This window comes from Oryzias melastigma, linkage group LG22, assembly GCF_002922805.2.
Source record: "Oryzias melastigma strain HK-1 linkage group LG22, ASM292280v2, whole genome shotgun sequence".
Taxonomy (NCBI): Eukaryota; Metazoa; Chordata; class Actinopteri; order Beloniformes; family Adrianichthyidae; genus Oryzias; species Oryzias melastigma.
In genome coordinates, this window is record NC_050533.1 from 1,642,020 (window position 1) to 1,660,995 (window position 18,976).

Consider the following 18,976-nt stretch of genomic DNA (forward strand, 5'->3'; position numbering starts at 1 on the left):
ATGTTTTCTCAGCGATTTTCTTATGAAAATCCTGATGCGGCCCGGCCTCAACTAGATTCCGCCTTCAGCGGCCCCCGGCTGATTTGAGTTTGAGACCCCTGACCTTACAGGTCTGGTCCAAACCCTCTTCATGCACAGAGTCCGGTACTGGTTCAGACGCGTCGCGGGTCACTCGCTGTGATCCTCTGATCTGTTCTTTGATCAAATGATGTTCAGAGATTTTCATCAAATTCAAAAAGAAGAGTTTTTGTTTTGTCTGATAGAAATAATTTTGTCTTTTCTTTATAATTTCTGTGACAAATGAAAACTTCTTTTTTTTTTTTTAAAGACATTCAAAATGCTGATACATTTATTTATACAAACGCATACCCCACTTTACAAAATTATACTGTTTACTAAAGTATACACAGATAACTACTAAGTTGTTCATAGTTTTACTGTAGTTTAGTAAGTTATACATAGTTGTTCTCTACTTTTACTCATTTACATTTATTTATCTAGACCTGTGTGGACAAACTACAGCCTGGGGGTCCGTTTAACTATTTAATCTGACCTGCCAAACTGGAATAAATTGTATTTACAGTAATCTCTACCTTATTCATGGGGTAACGGACCAGGACATCACGTATGAGTACGGTGTGTACTTTATGACACAAATGAGGAGCGTCAGAAACGCCGTTCCTCCTCATTAAATAATAAACACCTGCTCCAGATGATTATTATCCTCCAATCACCACTGTCTATTTCACCTTCCAAGCTTCCAGTTCCTCTCTGAGTCCCTGGTGTTTCTCCATGTTCCTTCCTCTCGATGTTACCATCACTTGGTGCTGCCACATCCACCACAACGGCTCTCCTGTGTTCTTCATCCACCACTACAATGTCTGTCGGTTCTCCATAACCGTCCTGTCTGTAATATATATAAATATAGGGTTTAATTTTGGTCCAAAATGAGAGTAAAAGCCACAGATTTTGAAATAAAAACTCAAAAATATCGTTTTAAATTAATTTTCAATCATATTAAAGCTCATTTTCATCCAGATTCCATGTTAGTACTTTCTCTTATGAGGTGGATTACTAAAACAAGTTTCAGAGCCCTTTGTGGCCCACGAGTCTCCAAGTCTCCCCGTCCCTGTTCTAACTATACTGTAGTCGGTTTAGGTTTGCTGTTACTAAACTGGGCTGCTGTTGACCAAGTTTTACAAGTTGTGGTTTATAAAACTACATTTCTGTTTACTCTGTACTTCTTTAGTTTACTTAGCTGTACCTATTTGGGAAAACTTTATTTTTATTAAGAAATCTTTTAATTAAGATGTGATAGAAGAGGTTAAAAAGTGAATTCTGCTCTGAGTGTCTAAAAAATAAATGAGAGTCCAACTAAAGTTTGTCCTGTTGAGACACGAATGTTTTTATATTCATGTTTGCATATTGAAATTCTGCAGCAGCAAAACTCATCAAATTCCTTTAAAATATTTCCACTTTTTTAAAAAACAGATTTAGAAACGATCAGTTTTTTCTTCTCAAAGATTTAAAAGAAAGAAATAAAATTCTGTAATTTTCTGATTTTAGGCCCACAGATCTGACTGAAGTGAACAGACTCCAGAAAAGCTTTTCTCAAACCCACAAAGTTTTCCGAACACACAAGTCTGATCCTGCAGTTTTTATGACTGTTGTTTCCATAAGGAAGCGGCATTTCGGAAATGCTCATTAAATTAGCAACTCTTTGAAACTTTTTTCACCTTTTGGATGGTAAATTCCCCTGAGCGGGTCAGACGGCAGCTTTTAACTCCAGCAGCGCCCGAGAATCCTTTCGACGCTCCAGCCTAAAGAAAAAAAAAGAAAAGCAGCCTCTGATCCAGATCTTCTGGCAGGAGCCCTGTGGGACTCCGTCCAGCGATTCCAGAGAATTACCCAACACTTTTAAAGGGAAACAGATACAGGGTGAGGGGCCGAGCGGATCGCAGCTCTTTAAGGGACTGCCTCCATTATATTTGTGGTCTTTGGACCATTTTTTTCTTTCTTGCTGATCGTCTCTCCTTCTGCTGCTCAGACTATTTAAAGTTTCCATTTGACACAAAACCAGCAGACTTCTCAGGAGTTTCAGAAATGTCCATTTTTATGGCCCTTTAAAGCTGAATCTGTCTGATCCCTGCTGGATCTGAATCCAGCCGTGGAAAAGATTCTGGAAGATCTAAAAATGAAGAAAAGAGTCTGAAATCAGGACAGTTTTGTTAGGAGGACTCCCCAGAAAAAGAAACGCAAGATCAGCACTTTTTCCTGACAGACACATAAGAATCTCAGTCTGTCTGACTGATCTTTACTGAGATTTCTACAGCAAAATATAGAAAAAAAATCTAAGAAATCAACATGGTTTTTACAAAAGCTTCCCCGAAGTACCAAACGGCGTTCATGTTTCCCTTAAAGGACAGATGGGCGGAGCCAGACAGCTGATGGAGAACTCAAACGTTCAGTTTTTAAGAACAGGATTAACATAATCTGATCTTGTGGATTCATCCTCCTGAGGGACTTCCTGCTTCTCCATCTGCAGATGTTGGAGGAGGACGTGCAGCGCGGCGTGACTGGATGGGTGTCGAGCTGGCTCGGAGGCCGAGGAGCGCAGAGTGTCCCGAACACTCCCCAGAGACCCGGCGCCGGGCCGGGCCTGAACTCGGTAAGACCAAACCCCAAAACGAAGACAAATACATGAACAGGTTTGTCCTCTGGGATCAACCTTCTGCCAATAGTTGTTGTTTCAGCTTCACGGTCACGATGACCTGGACGCGTCAGCGCGACTACAACAAGCTTCACACGTCAGACCAGGAGAATTCTGACTTGTTTTTCTTCAATAAAGAAAAGCAACATTTTAAATGTTGGGCAGCAGCAACTATATGCAGTACTTTACAAATACTTTACAAATACTTCACAAATGTAAAGTTTGTGAGGTTGAAAACCTTACGTTTGAGGAGTTAAAGTTTCATAATTTTGTCTGTAAAGCTGATATGAAAAGTTGCTTTTTTCTGCGTCACGATCAGCTGATTCACAGTTTAATGCTCACAGATTTACGGTGTCAAAGAACGTGTTCTTCATGTCGCCGCCAACATCTCCAGCAGTAAAAGTTTAACTCCTGACGTGTAGTTAACACACATGAAGTCACATCAGATTTTTGTTCACCACTAAAGTCCTAATCTGTGATTATTTTCTCTGCACTCTTGTTTTTCATGACAACATGACTTGATTTTAAAAATAAAATAGATCGGTTAATTTTATGTCAAAATAAAAGCCTGCCTGATATAAATAAAAGTGACTTCCAAACGAAGCATAAAATGCATCTTGAATCTTTTCACTGGATGTCAGTCATGAGACTCAGTAACGATAATAACGGTCGTTTTCAAATCTTCCTCTGTGTCTCTGCAGTCCTTCTCAGAGATGTTTGTCAAGTTCCTGGAGATGGAGTCGACCCCTTCACCTCCAGCGCTGAAGCTTCCGGTCCTCGACATCAAGCCTCTGAACCCCCCGCCTCCAGGACGAAGCAGCGCATCAGGCTCCGCCCCCACAGGTACCCCTCAGCGTTGGGATCTTCCTCCCGACGGCTGCAGAACGCTGACGCGTCTTTGATTCCAGGAGCTGTGGCGGCCAGCAGGCGAGCCGGCGAGTCCAGTCCCTTCTTGGCGCCCCGCTCCGCCGCCGTGCCGCTGGCCGGTTTGGGCGCCAGCGGATCAGGCAGCCACCTGCTGATGAAGCCCATCTCAGACGCTCTGCCCACCTTCACGCCGGTGCCGGTGTCGGCCGAGTCCAGCGGCGGGGCGGTGCTCAAAGACCTGCTGAAGCAGTGACGCCGGCGGGAATCGCTTCTTCACCATCGCTGAACTCCAATGAAACGTTCTATGCAACAAACTTCCTCCTGAAATGTTCCGGTCGGCGCCGAGACGTTCCCCCTCAGAACGTCTCCTGAACACAAGTGACCTTGTAATCTCTGCGAGCGGCGGGTCCAATCAGCGCCTCGGCTCACAGGAGCAGACCTGTCTCAGCTTGTCCGTTCATGTCTGAAGCTCTCTGGATCACTACATCTGTTCAAACCATAAAGAAGCTTTTTCTGCAGAATCCAGACGGCCAGACGTCGATATGCAATAATTCTGTCTGCTCTGTGCGGTTGATCACTTTAGGTTCGTGTAAGTACAGCGTTAGATGTATAGATATGTAAATGGGTCGTCTCTTTTCTATTTATGGGCACACAGACGTTTGGAAGTGCCTGAGTCTTTTCTATGTAATCAGACTGTAAATGATTGATCAAATCTATATATTTACAGATGTAAAAAGTGCAGAATGAAGGGGGGGGGGCTGCTCCACGTTTTTGCACAGAGTTTCTGAGACGTGTACGAGTGCTGGTGTGGACGGACGAGTCGGCTCAAATAAAGAACGTTTGAGACTCGTTTCTGGAGTTACTCGTGTTGTGGAGTGGCTGTGGCTTCCTCTGACTGTGTGAGGGGGGGCTGGACGTCCTGATTGAATCCAGCTGTTGTGAGGAGAGGAGGGAGGGGGCCGTCCGATTGCATAGCTAAATAATCCCTCCGGCTGAAGGATCGCGGCAGAAGCGGAGCGACTGGTTTGCGGAGAGGCTGTCCTGCAGCCGCCTGGTCCGAGCGTGGGACCGCAGCGCCTCATGAGAACCTGCTGTCGCGTGACGCCGCAGAGCTGGGAGGGGGGATCGGGCCGACTCTGGTTCCTCCATTCCGTCGGTGAAGCATGCTCTCCGGGAGAGGCGGCCTGAGGGTTCCTGCGGGGTCAGTGCTGCGCCTTCTTCTCCTCGGATGTTTGGCGTGTTTTTCCATTCCAGGGCGCCGCGCTTCAGTCCTGCCTGGAAGTTTCAGGATGTTGGCCGCTCTGGTGTTAGTTCTGCTGTGGGTCCAGTCTGCTCTCGGACAGGTAAGCCCACCTGAGCGCCCAGACGGGGTTGTTGAGTCCAGCTGTCAGACTAACGTCCTGCATCCTCAGGTGTGCTCGCCTGGCTTTGCCTTTGATGAGGCGATTGGAGAATGCAGAGGTAGGCGGCTCTCTCTCCCTCCCGGCGATGCTTTGAAGCGCTCAGATGCACAGATGTGGTCTCTCTCTGCGTTCCAGATGTGAACGAGTGCCTGACCCTGGGGAGGGTCTGCCAGGGGGGCATGGACTGCGTGAACCGGGTGGGGGGGTACACCTGCGTCCCCAGCGAGGCGTACCAGCGGCCCTACCGGCAGAGCAGCCCGGTTCTGCCGGAGACCAGCTACCCGGAGCTCTCCGACCCGGTCTCGGACACCTTCCTCCCCGCTCCCCCCAGGTTTGTGGAGCCAAGTTACCCCCGGATCAGGAACCCGGCGCTTTGCACCCTGGGATACGCTCTGGCAGCTGATGGCACGTGTAACGGTGAGTGTTTGTGCTCGGGATTATTCTTCAGACTCGGGGGTCAAATCTACCCCAATAATGAATCAAAATACATTTTTGGGGGACAAAAAAGTGTAAAAGTTTTGAATGACAGGAATTCTTTGTCAAATAAATACAAATTTAGAGAGAATCGTTTGTTTATGAAGTGTATTGCACTGTGCATTTCTGAAATCAACAATTAAAAGTGTTGATTTTATGGAAGGTTTGACGTTTTACACACAGGAGCCAAAAACTCCACAAACAAATCTTATTACCAACTGTAGGGCACGGAGGAGGGAGTGTCATGGTTTTATTCTGCTTCCTCTGGAGCTCCAAAAACTCCACAAACAAATCTTATTACTAACTGTAGGGCACGGAGGAGGGAGTGTCATGGTTTTATTCTGCTTCCTCTGGAGCTCCTAATCTTGTGGACTGTTGGCTTTTTGAGACATTATGGAGGCTAACTGCACTTTCACAGTGTGCTGTTTGGTTCACGCCAGATTTTTGGGAGGGGTGGCTGTGGTGCAGTGGTAGGCCGGTCGACCTCGGATCGGAGGATTGCAGGTTTGATTCTCGCAGAAGACGCCAAAGCCCACATTGCCCCTGGTGTTTATAGGTCAGCGCCAGTGTTCAGCTGGAGTCTTTGAACGTGTCTACGATTAGTCGAATAGTCACGACTAATTTAATAGTTGTTGAGTCGTTTCTTTCTTCTATCTCAAACTACGGCGTTTGGTTTCTAACTCCGCGTCTGCCATTCCCTTGTGCAGTATTGCTAATCCGGGACTCGGGTACCATAGCAACATGTTTGAAAGTGGGAAACGTTTTTAAAGAATAAACATCTGCAAGGCAGAATTCATGTTCCATGGCAGCACTACGGTGATGCATGAAGACCTGAAGAGGAAGATTGTGACTGAGTGTGAAAGAATGAAGAGGATCATCGTATAGCTAAGCTAACATTAGCGTAAAGCTAAATGTTTTCTGAGCATCCTCTACCCCGTCAGAGTCAAATGTCTCTGCTGAAGGAACATCTACTCTCTGAAGAGATCAAGTCTTACCAGATGCTAACTTTCCTGCTACAAGCAAGACAATCGTAGTCTGGAATTCTATAGAGTCAGAGAGACTAAAACTTTATCTTTAGTGAAAGTTATTTGTTTCAGATGCTAACCTCATTTGATTTAAGTCTCTTTTAATGCCAGAAACTAATGAAAGAAAAAGCTGCACAATTCATTAAAGGTTCAATAATCTATTGTCTTTATTTTTACTTCACATTTAACACTAATGATGGTTAAGATTTGTGTTTTACATCCAGGTTATGCACGACCTGATTAGTCGACTATTGAAATAATCGTTTGTAGCAGCTCAAGCGTCAGCATCCATGAATGAGACTGTAAAGCACTTCAGGAGAGGAAGGTTTAAAATCGATTTACAAGTTACTGTTTACCAAAGCTTCACCAAAACTTGGACTAAATGAGAGGACTGTGATCTAATATCAGGTGTTGGTTCTCCTGCAGGTGAACCCTGATGCACTTTACTACAGTCAATCGTTCCAGGTGAAAGAATCGTGTAAAAAATCAGCATCACGCTCCAGATGGTTTGCTCTGGTCTCTAGAGTGCAGTGTGAAAGTAATTTATGCAAGTGTGAAATTTTATATCATATCCCACCCCGTGACTTTATAAGAGGTGTGTGACTCCTCCCCCCTGGTGTTCCAAACAGGAAGTGGCTCCAAGAAGCCAAAATCCTATAGACTTCTATAGAGAAACAAACAGCTGTTATCAGTCATTCTATTGGTCAGAAAAAAAACGATCTGAATCTAAAAACTTTTTTTTTTATATATTTTCATTTTTTCCTACTTTTCTTTAGTTCAAGTTATAAACTGGCCTCATTAGGAGTAGGCGGAGCCTGCTGGCCCACAAGTCCTAAACGTTTGACCGGTTTCATGTTCGTTTTCAAGTAGTAGGGGTGTGGCCTTCCAACAAGCTCCCTCCTGATTGGTGAGACTGGTTCCCATAGAAACGCTGACTCAGACCAGCTGACCAATCGCTGCTCACCGACGGCTTCTGGCTCCGACATGGCGCCGTCAATGTTGTGAAACAATGTTGACTGAATTTAAGTAATTTATTTTCTGTGGATGATGTCAGACCGACCCGGTCCAGTTCTCACATACAGACGATGTTCAGTTGTCCATAAATCTGCTCCGAGTTCTCACTACAGTCAGTGTTCAGACTTTTTCTGTTTTCTTTTCTGCTCAGTTCAGAAAAACGTTACGACATTCGTCGTTTGATGATGTAATGAAAACATGAGCAGCGTCGCGCGGTCGGCTCAGAAATGATTTATTCTGACCTAATTGTCCCATTTTTATTTCTGTAAGTCCACTAACATTTGTTTCTAACATAAAACCATCAGTTATGAGTTTAATAACTTGAACCTGGAGAATTCTTCAGGTTTTTGTCTTTACTATTGGTGGAATTTTCTTTTTTTTCTTGATTGTGTTTCTTCAGTCCCGGTGATGGTGAACTTCTCACCTCCGTTGTAGAAGTGCATGCTTGCAGGTGAACAGGTGAGAGCGTCTGCATCCTCAGACGTGACGAAGTATTCTGGAGACAGAAAGCAGAGTTTTAGCGTGTTATCCGATGCAGGGACGTATCTGAGCTGCAGCCTTTAGCTGAGTTGGAGCTCATGCACAAATATGGGCTGTTTCTCCTATGGGGGGTGGGGGTCTGCCATGGAACCAGCTCACAGCCTTGTTTGGGTAAACCGCTCCCCCGGAGTGCCAAAAGTGAGGTCATGTGTTACCAAACCTGCTCCCGTGCGGGCCGGGCCCGGAGAGCAGGCATTCCTGTGCGGGGGCCACCGGCTGTGTGTGTGCGTGCACGTGTGTGTGTGCATGTGATGTAATGACTCGCTGACTGATGCTGCTGTGAAGCAGAAACAGACGGACTTCCTGCCTGAACCTGGAACAAACCGGGCTTTGTGTCGGCCGCAGCGTTTCCGAGGAGAATTCGCCGTTAGCAGCTTTTCCTCCTGCAGAGCGTTGATGATCGGGATCCAGATAAACCACAACGTCTATCAGTTTGGCCAGAAGTTTCCCTCCAAAATACCATGAAGGGTTTTCTGTGGGAGGTTAATCTCGTGGGATTATTTTAATAGACAAAAGATTTAAATCTGCTCCTTAAAGAACCCAGTTTTATAGATTTACTCACAAATATAAAAGTGTTGATGGGATTTTTCAGATTTAGATGGATTAATCATATCTGATCCGGTTAATCCACAGGGATTAGTGCATCTTGAACCGATCCTTGAAGATCATGTTTGAGACTTCTGTGGTTTTCCTGGTCAGAAAACGACCAAAATGTTTTCTGAGCTCTGAGCTGCTCGGTTGGAGTTCCTTCCATCAGAAGGTCTTTTTGTTTTAGCGTCCAGGAACTCTCAGTCGAACGACCAAACAAACTCGTCTGCAGGTGAACTCGGGTCCAGGTCAACAGGAACCAGAAACCTGTTTTTAATTGTTTTAACAATATTTAGCACAACTGTGGCGTTGAATAAACCAACGTTTTCAATGTTGTTTGATACATTTGAGGATGAAAATTCGCTTTTTGGTGTCGTCCTATTCAGAAACGAACAATAACTGTAGATTTTAGTCTCCATTTAAAAAAGTTTTAATTGTCTGTCATTATTTTGAATCAGTTTAGTGAAGTTTCTGATTCGTTTAGACTTCGAGGACCTGAGATGTGATCAGTGAAGTTCTCTAACGTTTATTGAACGAGTGCAGACTCTATGGAAGATGAAAACTGACTCAAATAAAAATGAATGTAGAAGTTCTGTAATGGATCCTTGACTCAGTTACTATTCTATAAATTGTGTGCATGCATGTATAAATATGTAAACTTGTGAGAAACCAAAATCAGTTGCCCATAAAAAGTCTGTTTTGATAGGATGCCAATTTATTCCTTTTAGCATTTTTTAAACAAATAAGTGAACAGTAATTCTTTGTCCCCAAATAAAAGGAAAAAGTGACCAAATGAGTATGTCCTGAACATGCTGAACGTTTTGATACCAAACTTGCATAGTTTGAATACAGAATTTAAAGTATTGCGTGAAAAAATGTCGTAGAAAATTGCGTAAAATTCTAAATTGTGTAAAATTTGCAAATACCAAAAGTATGAATGTGGTTAACATTCTGAACCTTTTCGTACCAAGATTTTATAGAATCAAAAAATGCATAAACATTTTAAAAGATTTGAAAACTTTTCCTATTCGTTTTCAATGGGGTTAAAAATCACATAAATTAGGTAAAATCGTAAAAACCTAAAAAAGTACAGACACTAAAAATACAAGCAGGAATGTCCTGAACGAGCTGAACATTTTGATACCAGGATTGATAAAAGTGTGCTTACGTTTTTACCTGCCAAAAAACTTACGTAAAGTAAATAAGCTGTTTCTCACTTAAGACAAGTTAGTCGAGATGTGAACATCCATTATAATTTAGTCTGTTTGGTTTAGCAATCAGCTGTTGTTTATAGTTTATGATCGGCCTTCTGCTCTACGATTGTTTGGTGATGTTGGGCTATAGAAATAAAACTGAATTGGATTGAATTAAAATGTTTGTAAAAAGATTGCAGCTATTGTTGAATTTTATTTTTACCATTAAAAGTTTCCAATACATCTTTGGTTTTTTTGTCCAAATTTTCAAACAAATGAGTTTTGTATTAACCCACATGTCTGACATATTCAGTAAATAAAAAACAACTATTTATCTGTAAGTTGATTTCTTTCTAGTTTTGACCTCTTCTGGCTTCCATACATCAGGGTCGGTGACCCCTGTTGGCGACCTTTCCTTCGTCAGGCGTTATCGCTAAAGTCCGCCGCCTGTTCAAACAAGAAACCAGGCGTCCACCCACTTCCTGTGCGGCGTTTCTTGAGATTTGTGACTTGTCCGTCTGATAATCAGAAGCTTGGATTGTTCACATCCTCAAAAGGAAATGTGGCTTTTAGAACCGACGAGTGAGAATGAACGGAACCCAGATTGGGATCCAGATACCTGTAATCTGGTGTGAAAACATTGGGGCTGATGCCATCCTGAAAGGTCGACTGGTACGTTTGAAACCGGCTTGATGGATGTTTCTGATAAACTCTGTTTTAATGCAGAAAATATGCGGTACAGTCAGAGCCGAGGGGACGAGGTTTCCCTTTGGAATAACAACTTCTGATGAATTAAACCGATTTAATCCACTTACTTTTGGTTCATTTGCCAAAAACTGAATACAATTTTTCTCACATTCTTGAATAAATGTTGCTTTTTTTCCTACAACATTTGCTGGGAGTCAAATTGAATCCTCGTTTTGACTGAATAGTTTCAATAAATGTTATAAAACGACTTAAAGCAGACGAGATGAGACTTTACTGTCCTTCAAGGGGGAGGTCCTTCGTTACAGCAGCTGCAGATGTTAAAAAATCTGTTAGAAATAACAAAAAATCATAAAATGAAAGTTTGATTTTTGCTTAAAGATTAAACCTTTTCTTTAAAATAAGATTTAACACATTTTCCTACCTTTTCCTCCTCATTTGTTGGTTTCCTACGTCTAACATCCACCTTTCTCCGCCTGCAGACATCGACGAATGCGAGACGAACTCCCATCAGTGTCACCACACTCAGGTGTGCATCAACACTGCGGGCGGATACACCTGCACCTGCGCTGAAGGCTACTGGCTCTTCCATGGACAGTGTCAAGGTGAGAGCAAACTGGCATGTCCCAAGTCCGGCCCGCGGGCCAAATGCGACCCTCAATCGGCCCTCAGACTCATTTCATAAAATCATGAACACGTTCCCCCAGGATTTCCTAAAAACCAGGTGCACAAATATCTTGATTTTGTTTCATTTAACAGATTTAGTTTAATCTGCTTTCAAATGGTGGGGGTGTGGCCTTCAAACACGCTCACTCCTGATTGGTGAAAGTGATTACCATAGAAACTCAGACCAATCGCAGCTTACTGAGGATGTCTGGCTCCAACTTTAAGTTGTTGGAGTCTGAAGTAAATCGATCACTCGGTCCAGTTCTCAGATACAGATTCTCAAACCGCAATTTTCAAACGACACTTCTGTGAATTAAAAGGAACGCCATCCACTCGTCACTACCAAATCTGAGTCCCTGATTGGTCAAAGTTTAACAGTCGCAGAAGCCTAGAGCGAACATTTACGCAGGTTTGTATTCAAAGTTTCTGCTTGAACGCGGCTGAGGCCGGTGTGAACGCCGTTTTGGATAGACGTTTTTTCTTCTCAACTGTAAAAAATGACCTGCTATAGTCAGTCATTAATCGGTTTCTTATTTTCTCTATAGAGGACAGAGATTCAACAGAACAATAAAAAATAAGCTCTTAGAATTGTAAAGAAACTACAATAAAAAGAAGAATTTAGAATTATTTTAGTGTTTTAGTTCACAGGAAAATGTGAATAGAAACAACTCCACTGAAACAGTAGAAGTTGGATATTTTACAGAAGAAAATGAACACAATTAAAGTAAAAACATGAATGAGATTCACTATTAGATTGAATTGGGAAATGTTTCTTGAATTCGTCGCCTTGTCCTGTAGAGGAACAGCTCCCCCTTCAGGTTTTTCAGGGTAAAGCAGCAGCAGTGAGCAGTTCTGTCGTTTAAATCTAAACCGTTTTTATAATCCGAAGATCTTTGAGTTTTTCTCCAGACATTTGTTGTTTTTTCAGCTTCTTAGTCCAGCCTTTCTACCTGACTGTGTTCAGAGGAGTTTTGATGAGTAGAAGCCAAAAGAAAAGAATCTATTCTCTTAAAAAAAACATCATGTTTGAATAAAAGTTCTGGAGTTTAAAGGAAATAGTCAAGAAAACGTTACAAACCTGGTTTAGAGTAACGAGTCTGAATCCTCATGTTTCTCCTCTCGATTAGACATCGATGAGTGTCGCTATGGTTACTGCCAGCAGCTGTGTGCCAACGCTCCCGGCTCGTATTCCTGCTCCTGTAACCCCGGATTCCTCCTGAACTCGGACGGCCGGACCTGTCAGGGTAAGTCTGGGCTTTTATTGTGAAGGACGCTTCAGGCGAGTCTGAGGAGAACCTGCTGTGTTTGTCCAGACGTGGACGAGTGCGAGGAGGAGCCCTGCAACCACGCCTGCTTCAACACGTACGGCTCCTTCATGTGTAACTGTGACGAGGGGTTCGAGCTGGCTTCAGACGGCACCACCTGCATCGGTGAGACGCTCCACCACAGCTACAAACTCCTGAGATTACAACAAACGCTGCTTTCTGCAGAGATGGAAGCTTTTCAGTCTGCAACAGAAGGGCCAGCTCAGTGGGCCTGTGGTAGAGTGTCCGGCCTGACACTGGAAGGTCAAGAGAAAATAATTTTGTAAAAAGTAAAAATTCTGGTGACATTAGAGCAGAACGACGCCCTGACACTCTGAAACTCACTCGTTACTCAGCAGACCTTTGAGTCTTCTCTCAACACTTTATCAGAGAATTTCATCTGTAAAAGCTAAAATAACGTCACAATTAACATATCTTCTGGAGTATACGTCGCTGTTTTGTCATATTTCAGCCAGGGGTGGGACTTATGCTCAGGAGCGACTTATTTGTGATTTTTTTTAACATAAATAGGCTCATATATTCATTATTTTTCCGCTAGCAGCCGGTCGCCCTCTAGTGGTTGATTCCGCTAACAACCACTAGAGGGCGATGTATTTTCTTCTGACATACCAGATTCTTTTCCTCTTAAATTTTGACATTTTTCTCATTTTTTAAATCATTTTTCACATTTCTCATTTCTTGTTCTTGTTTTTATTTTTTGCCATTGCAAATACAGAAATGCGACTTGTACTCCAGAGCGACTCGAATATGGATTTCTTCTTCTTGATGAGACTTTTTTTTGCTCCTGCGGTGCTGCAAATGTTCATAACTTTTTGTTTCCAAAGTGCATTTTGAGAATTTCTGTAGACATTTCTGAAACAGTTGGGTTTAAAAACAGTTAGTTAGTTATTAGTTAGTAGAAACTCAGTTTTAGTTTTTCTGATTCTCTGGATAAAATTCAGCTTCAGATGTTTGACAGATGAGGAACAAAAAGCCGGACAGAGAAACATCCAGAGGCGCGACGCTATTTCCCTTTGACTTCTGCGGGTCATTAGGTCATCTTTTTAACAAATTTGTTTTGATTACAGAAACATGATGCTAGAGTGCTGTTAAAAAGCAAAAACACCGTAAAAACACTCACCAGGAGAATTTGACTGAAATGATGCTTTGTGTTCGTCTGAGCTGCACATGTTGGAACTGGGTGGACGTTTTTTTATGAAGAAAACATTTTTCTAAATTGAATTTGTAATCTGAGGTTCTGAGATTTTTAGAGCCCAAACGGAGGACGTTTCAGAGCATGTTGACTCCCTCATGACCCGTGAGGAGGAGGAGGAGGTTTCAGGAGAACATCTCTTCTCCAGAGCTCTGGCTCCGCCTCCTCTGCTCAGGTAACGGACTGCCTCCCCTGCTCTGACTGTGTGTTCTGCCTGACGTAGACTTGGATGAGTGCAGTTTCTCGGAGTTTCTGTGCCAGCACACATGTGTGAACAGCCCCGGCTCGTTCTCCTGCATCTGTCCGGCCGGATATTACCTTTACGATGACGACCGGAGCTGTGAAGGTAAAGTCCCCGCCCCTCCTGGTTTCAGCCGCTCGGCGTTTCTGACTGTTTCTGCCTTCATGTGGACGCTGTCACTGACTTTGACTGTTGTGTGTTTGATTTCGAAGATATCAATGAATGTGACACTGGTAACAACACCTGTACAACAGAACAAGTATGTTTCAATTTCCAGGGAGGCTACACATGCCTGGGTCCGTTACAGTGTGAGCCTCCTCACGTGGCGGTCTCTGACAAGTGAGTGCGCCGCCGTGTGGGCGTTTTGGGGTGGGTCTGGGGTTGTTCTGACCGCCTGCTGTCGCCTGCAGTCAGTGCATGTGCTCAGCGGAGAACCCCGCCTGCAGAGACAGGCCCTTCACTATTCTGTACCGACACATGGACCTGCCGGCGGGGCGCAGTGTGCCTGCAGATATCTTCCAGATGCAGGCCACCACGCGTTACCCCGGCGCCTTCTACATCTTCCAGATAAAGTCGGGGAACGACGGGCGAGAGTTTTACATGAGGGTGAGTGCCACGAAACCCACAGATGGAGCCGTTTGATGCAGAGAATGTTGAAGCATTTTGTACGGAAGTCTGGAGAGGACAAAACTAAATCCATGATGTCATCATCTGTCGAATATGGAAACTTTTTAAAAACATGAAAACAGCTAAAAGCGTCATTAATGTCACACGTTGCGACTTAAACAGTTGCCTCAGCTCTAAATATTCTAAAGAAAGAAAATTTTAAATTAAAACATGATTTGTAAAAAACGTTATTTCAAAATTGTAAAAAACAAAGTGCAGCAGTTAAACTGCCTAAATTCATCTTTTATTTGTCTATGCAGGACAAAAGTTTTAGTAAAACAAAGTCAACACACATTTTAAGCCCTTTAAAAATATAAAACAATTAATTTTGGGGCCATTTCACTACTCATTAGTTTATTAAAAGCTACTCCGATAAAACAGATGAACTTATCTTTGATTCTCAAACAGAAAAAAAGAAAAAACACAAAAAGTAATTAAATAAATTGGATTTTACAATTAGATTAAATAAAAAAATGTTTCTTGAATTCTGAGCTGAGAGAAACAGCACCCCCCTCAGGTTTGTCAGGGTAAAGCAGCTGTGGTTCAGCGGTCAACCTTTCCATTTTCTTAGTTCAGTCTTTTACCTGACTATTTTCAAACTCTTTCTATTTATAACGTCTACATTTAAAAAATAAATATTTTTTTTATTATAAAAGAAGTTTTTACAATTTAAAGTACTTTGGTGCTTGTTTTTTTAATCACCGTTTCATAACTTCACTAATCAGTTACTAATCTGGTGCATTTTAAGATAATTTTTGTATTTGTTTTTTTTTTATTTTGCACAAAATCAAGTCAAAATTAATCAAAGTGACACAAATACAAAATCCAATATTTTTCTACTTGTATGAATTAATCTATTTGTTCTTTGATTTATTATCATTACTGAATGTTATGTTCTAAAAGTGTTTGTCTTCTAATACTTTAGTTTGTCTGTGAATTAAAAAAAAATCAGTTATTGAAAGAATAAAAATGGGATTTTTTTATCTAAAAAACTAAATTATGTTTCAGTTAGTTTTTATATTTTTCATTTTCTAACTTGTTGGAATTTTGGTTTATGATTTTTGTTGTGAAGTTTTGGCTGCTTCACTTGTGAAATCCTCTCTGCTTCGTCCGCTTGGAGCTTTTATGGTTCAGAGGGACAAAAAGTTGACCTTTTACAAGAATAAAATCATAAATCTAACATTTAAAAAGTTATTTTATGAGGAAAAAGTTATTATTTTTGAAAACAAAGTATATTTACAAAAAAGTAAATCATATTTATTGAGATTCCTGAGAAGTGTGACGTCCGTCTGATTTTATCTGAATCATCTCCAACATAAATGAACCATTTATTGTTCGATTGTCTCTGTTGAACACTTAAAAAATGTTTTATTTTGAAAAAGCAGGACTTTTCCTTAAAAAATTACAACTTTTTGAAGCATAAATTTACAACTTTGTTCTCTTAAATGTTTTTAAAGTAATTGTATGACTTTAATCTCGTAACATTCAGACATTTTTTCTCATAATTATGACTTCACTCTCATATCTTTTATTTCTTTTATTCTCCGTCCTAAAAAACAACTTAAAAGCGAAGCTAAAAAGACCTTTTTGTTCCCTAAAATCCTCCTCAGTGGATGAAGCCTCACATTCTGAGGACCACAGCAGACCCGACGCTCCCAGAGGATCAAAAACTCAAAACAATTATAAAGTGAAAAATCTTTTAAGACTTTTACTGAAGAATCCTCAAATCAGTCCTGGATCTGAGTGGGAGCGGTACAGATTCAAGCGGAGTAGTTTAGACTATTTTTCTTGATCTGTTGTAGAGGTTATAAAAGGATAAATGAATGTTTCAGCTCCTGCTCTGCAGAGAAAGACTCCAGCGTTGTTCTGAGATACTAAAACATGGAAACATTAGCATCTGAAGCTCCAGTTAGAATTTATTGACCTGAAACTCTAAGACACGTTTGGTTTGTCAGGAAGAAAAACTTCACAAAAGAAGAAAACAACTTCAGTGACGGAGCGTTGAACAGCTGAATGAGGAGCTGAATTTAAAGTCACGGAGGAGGAAGAGGAGGAGGAAGAGGAGGAGGAGGAGGAGGAGGAGGAAGAGGAGGAGGAGGAAGAGGAGGAGGAGGAAGAGTGCGGTCAGTCTCAGAAAAACTAAGCAAACAGAGTCAACCGCAGGAATCAGGTCAACAGAGAATTTGTGGAAATGTCAACAGCCGATGAAAGACGTGGACTCCTCATGTTGACTCGTTAAAGCTGCGTGACATCTGCACAGCGGGGGGGCGGGGGGTCCAGACGCATGTTAACGCGGTCAGCTGAGAGAATCGAAGCCATAAATCTGGACAAACTGGGGCAGCAGCTCGTCACTGCAGACGAATGCTAACACAAACGGTTATTTCAACAGTCGACTAATCTGTCATGACAAAGTGGATGTAGAACACATCTTAACCATTATTAGCTTTAAACTAACTAAAAACTATAAGTTAATGCTCCTGTAAACTGAATTTGGCCGCTGAAAATGTGAATACTGACAGCAGAAGATGTTGAAATTGATGGCTAGAAACGCTGAAGCTGATAGCTGAAATTGCTAAAGCTGATAGCTGAAAACGCTGAAGCTAAAATATTAGCTAAATTCCAAAAAGTCTAAGTTAGCCAAAACAGCTAGCATGTAGCTGCAATATTTGCTAAACTCCAAAACAGACTAAAAAACTAACAAAAAAGCAAAGTTAGCCAAAACAGCTAGCATGTATCCGCAATATTAGCTATGCTAATATTTGACGGCTAAACTGATTGGCGTAAACTCGTCGTCTGATTCCTTGACCGAAACTCCGTAGTGAATCTTGCGTTATCCAGCTCACTATCGTTAATGTTACTCATTCAAATGAACGGTTTGTTAAACATTTTTCTGAACTTTAGTGAATCACTAAACTTCTGTCACACCGACACCTTAGCTCCTCCTCCTCTGATGGTCCTCCTGGTTCTGACCTCTCAAGGTCTCTATCAGAACTCTGGTACGGTTCACTTCAGTGTGAACACGGACCGTCGACACCAAAGGGGGAGGTGCTTAGAGCTCCGTGTGTTTGGAGCTTGGTGGACTTTTACTCCTCCTGTCAGAACTTGTTCTGGACTATAACTGGACTTTTTTGGTAGTGTGGTTGTGTTCTGGTTCTGGTTCTGCCTGTAACAGACGTCAGAGTCAGGAGTTCCTTCCAGGATGTCACACCTGAGCGTCTTACTGCTTTCATTCCTGACATTCTTCTCATTCTTTGTTTTACAGCAAACCAGCCACGTCAGCGCCACGCTGGTTCTGGTGCGTCCCATCAGAGGGCCCAAAAAGGTGGTTCTGGACCTGGAGATGGTCACCGTCAACAACGTCATCAACTTCAGAGGCAGCTCCATCATCCAGCTGACGATATTCGTGTCGGAGCATCCGTTCTGAGCAGCTGAAGAGATGGTTCTTCCTCGTCCTAACGGGACTCTGCCGAGGCGGGTCACATGAGAACCGAGCCCAGATCAGCTGATGGGAAGCCCCCCTCCCCCTCCCTCTGGTTTACTGGACGTGGAGCTGTCATACCAACACAGACGGGTATTTGTGGTGTACAGTTTCTGCCAGCTCCTCCTCAGATGTAACTGAAATATGAGTATCCGTGTATATACAAGGTTTCCCAAGTCCTCAGCCAATGTTGATGACCTCACATCTAAGCTGTGGCGGCGCTCGTCACGCCGCCTCGGAGCGCCGTTTGGTCAGTAGGAGCCTCTCGTCCCGGCGGAGGTTTCATCATAGAAATGATGTAACGACCAGTCTTAACTGAATAATTGATCACGGTTTGGGCCAATAAAAGACTTCACCCCCAGTCTGCTGTCTGTGGCGTCATCCTGCTGAGTCCGCGGCGTTTGATGGATGTCAAACGCTGGAACAGCTCCGTCCATCTTTACGTCTTCTGTCTTATTAAAAAAAAACTCAATCTGATGAGATGATTCGGAAGGAAAACCAGCTGGACGTGGTCATGTGACCCAGTTTGACAGGAAGTGATGTGATCGAACAGGAAAAGTCGATGAGAATGACGGTTGTTGGAACCTAGAAGATCCTTCTGGACTTCCAGGTTGAAGCTCACTTGAAATGAAAGCAGCTGAAGTTTATCCATGAACCACTAGAGGGCGCCAAAACCAGGTGACACCAGAGAACATCCTAAAATACCACAATGTAAAACTTTTCAAAGCTCATTTCTGCTCATTTTTAGGGATTATTATTGCATTCAAATGGGGCGGAGCCTATTCATTGACAGGTGAAACCAGAAATATTTTAAGTCTGAAAGTTTGCGCCGCCTATTTTTGCAATAATCTGGATTTTTATTTAAAGGCAAGAAGCTAAAATGCTTTTA

General features: G+C 42.5%; 2 protein-coding genes and 1 long non-coding RNA gene across 6 annotated transcripts in view; 2 read left to right on the forward strand and 1 right to left on the reverse strand.

The window, feature by feature from the left end:
- The window catches only part of trip11 (thyroid hormone receptor interactor 11), a 20,808-nt gene extending 16,382 nt beyond the window's left edge, over positions 1-4,426 (forward strand). The window contains exons 18-20 of the mRNA XM_024274874.2: positions 2,546-2,668; positions 3,412-3,553; positions 3,619-4,426. Coding sequence (XP_024130642.1) covers positions 2,546-2,668; positions 3,412-3,553; positions 3,619-3,830 — 477 coding nt within the window. The 3' untranslated portion in view covers positions 3,831-4,426. The remainder of the gene's footprint in view (positions 1-2,545; positions 2,669-3,411; positions 3,554-3,618) is intronic.
- A 134-nt stretch (positions 4,427-4,560) lies between these two features.
- Positions 4,561-18,448, forward strand: fbln5 (fibulin 5). The gene is made up of 10 exons (XM_024275469.2): positions 4,561-4,920; positions 4,990-5,038; positions 5,116-5,397; positions 11,002-11,124; positions 12,313-12,429; positions 12,499-12,615; positions 13,926-14,048; positions 14,156-14,282; positions 14,354-14,549; positions 17,872-18,448. The coding sequence occupies exons 1-10, from the start codon at positions 4,741-4,743 to the stop codon at positions 18,031-18,033; spliced, it is 1,476 nt and encodes a 491-aa protein (XP_024131237.1). The 5' UTR covers positions 4,561-4,740; the 3' UTR covers positions 18,034-18,448.
- LOC112148692 lies at positions 7,862-12,384 on the reverse strand. Of its 4 annotated transcripts, XR_002919665.2 has the most exons (6): positions 12,264-12,317; positions 11,084-11,232; positions 10,944-10,995; positions 10,630-10,848; positions 10,434-10,526; positions 7,862-7,989 (listed from the first exon to the last, which is right to left on the reverse strand). It is a non-coding gene; the product is annotated as an uncharacterized LOC112148692 (long non-coding RNA). The 4 variants fall into 4 exon arrangements; XR_002919664.2 differs by lacking the exon at positions 11,084-11,232 and having other exon boundaries at positions 12,264-12,384; XR_004947027.1 differs by having other exon boundaries at positions 10,630-10,830; positions 10,944-11,232.
- Positions 18,449-18,976: the final 528 nt, after the last annotated feature.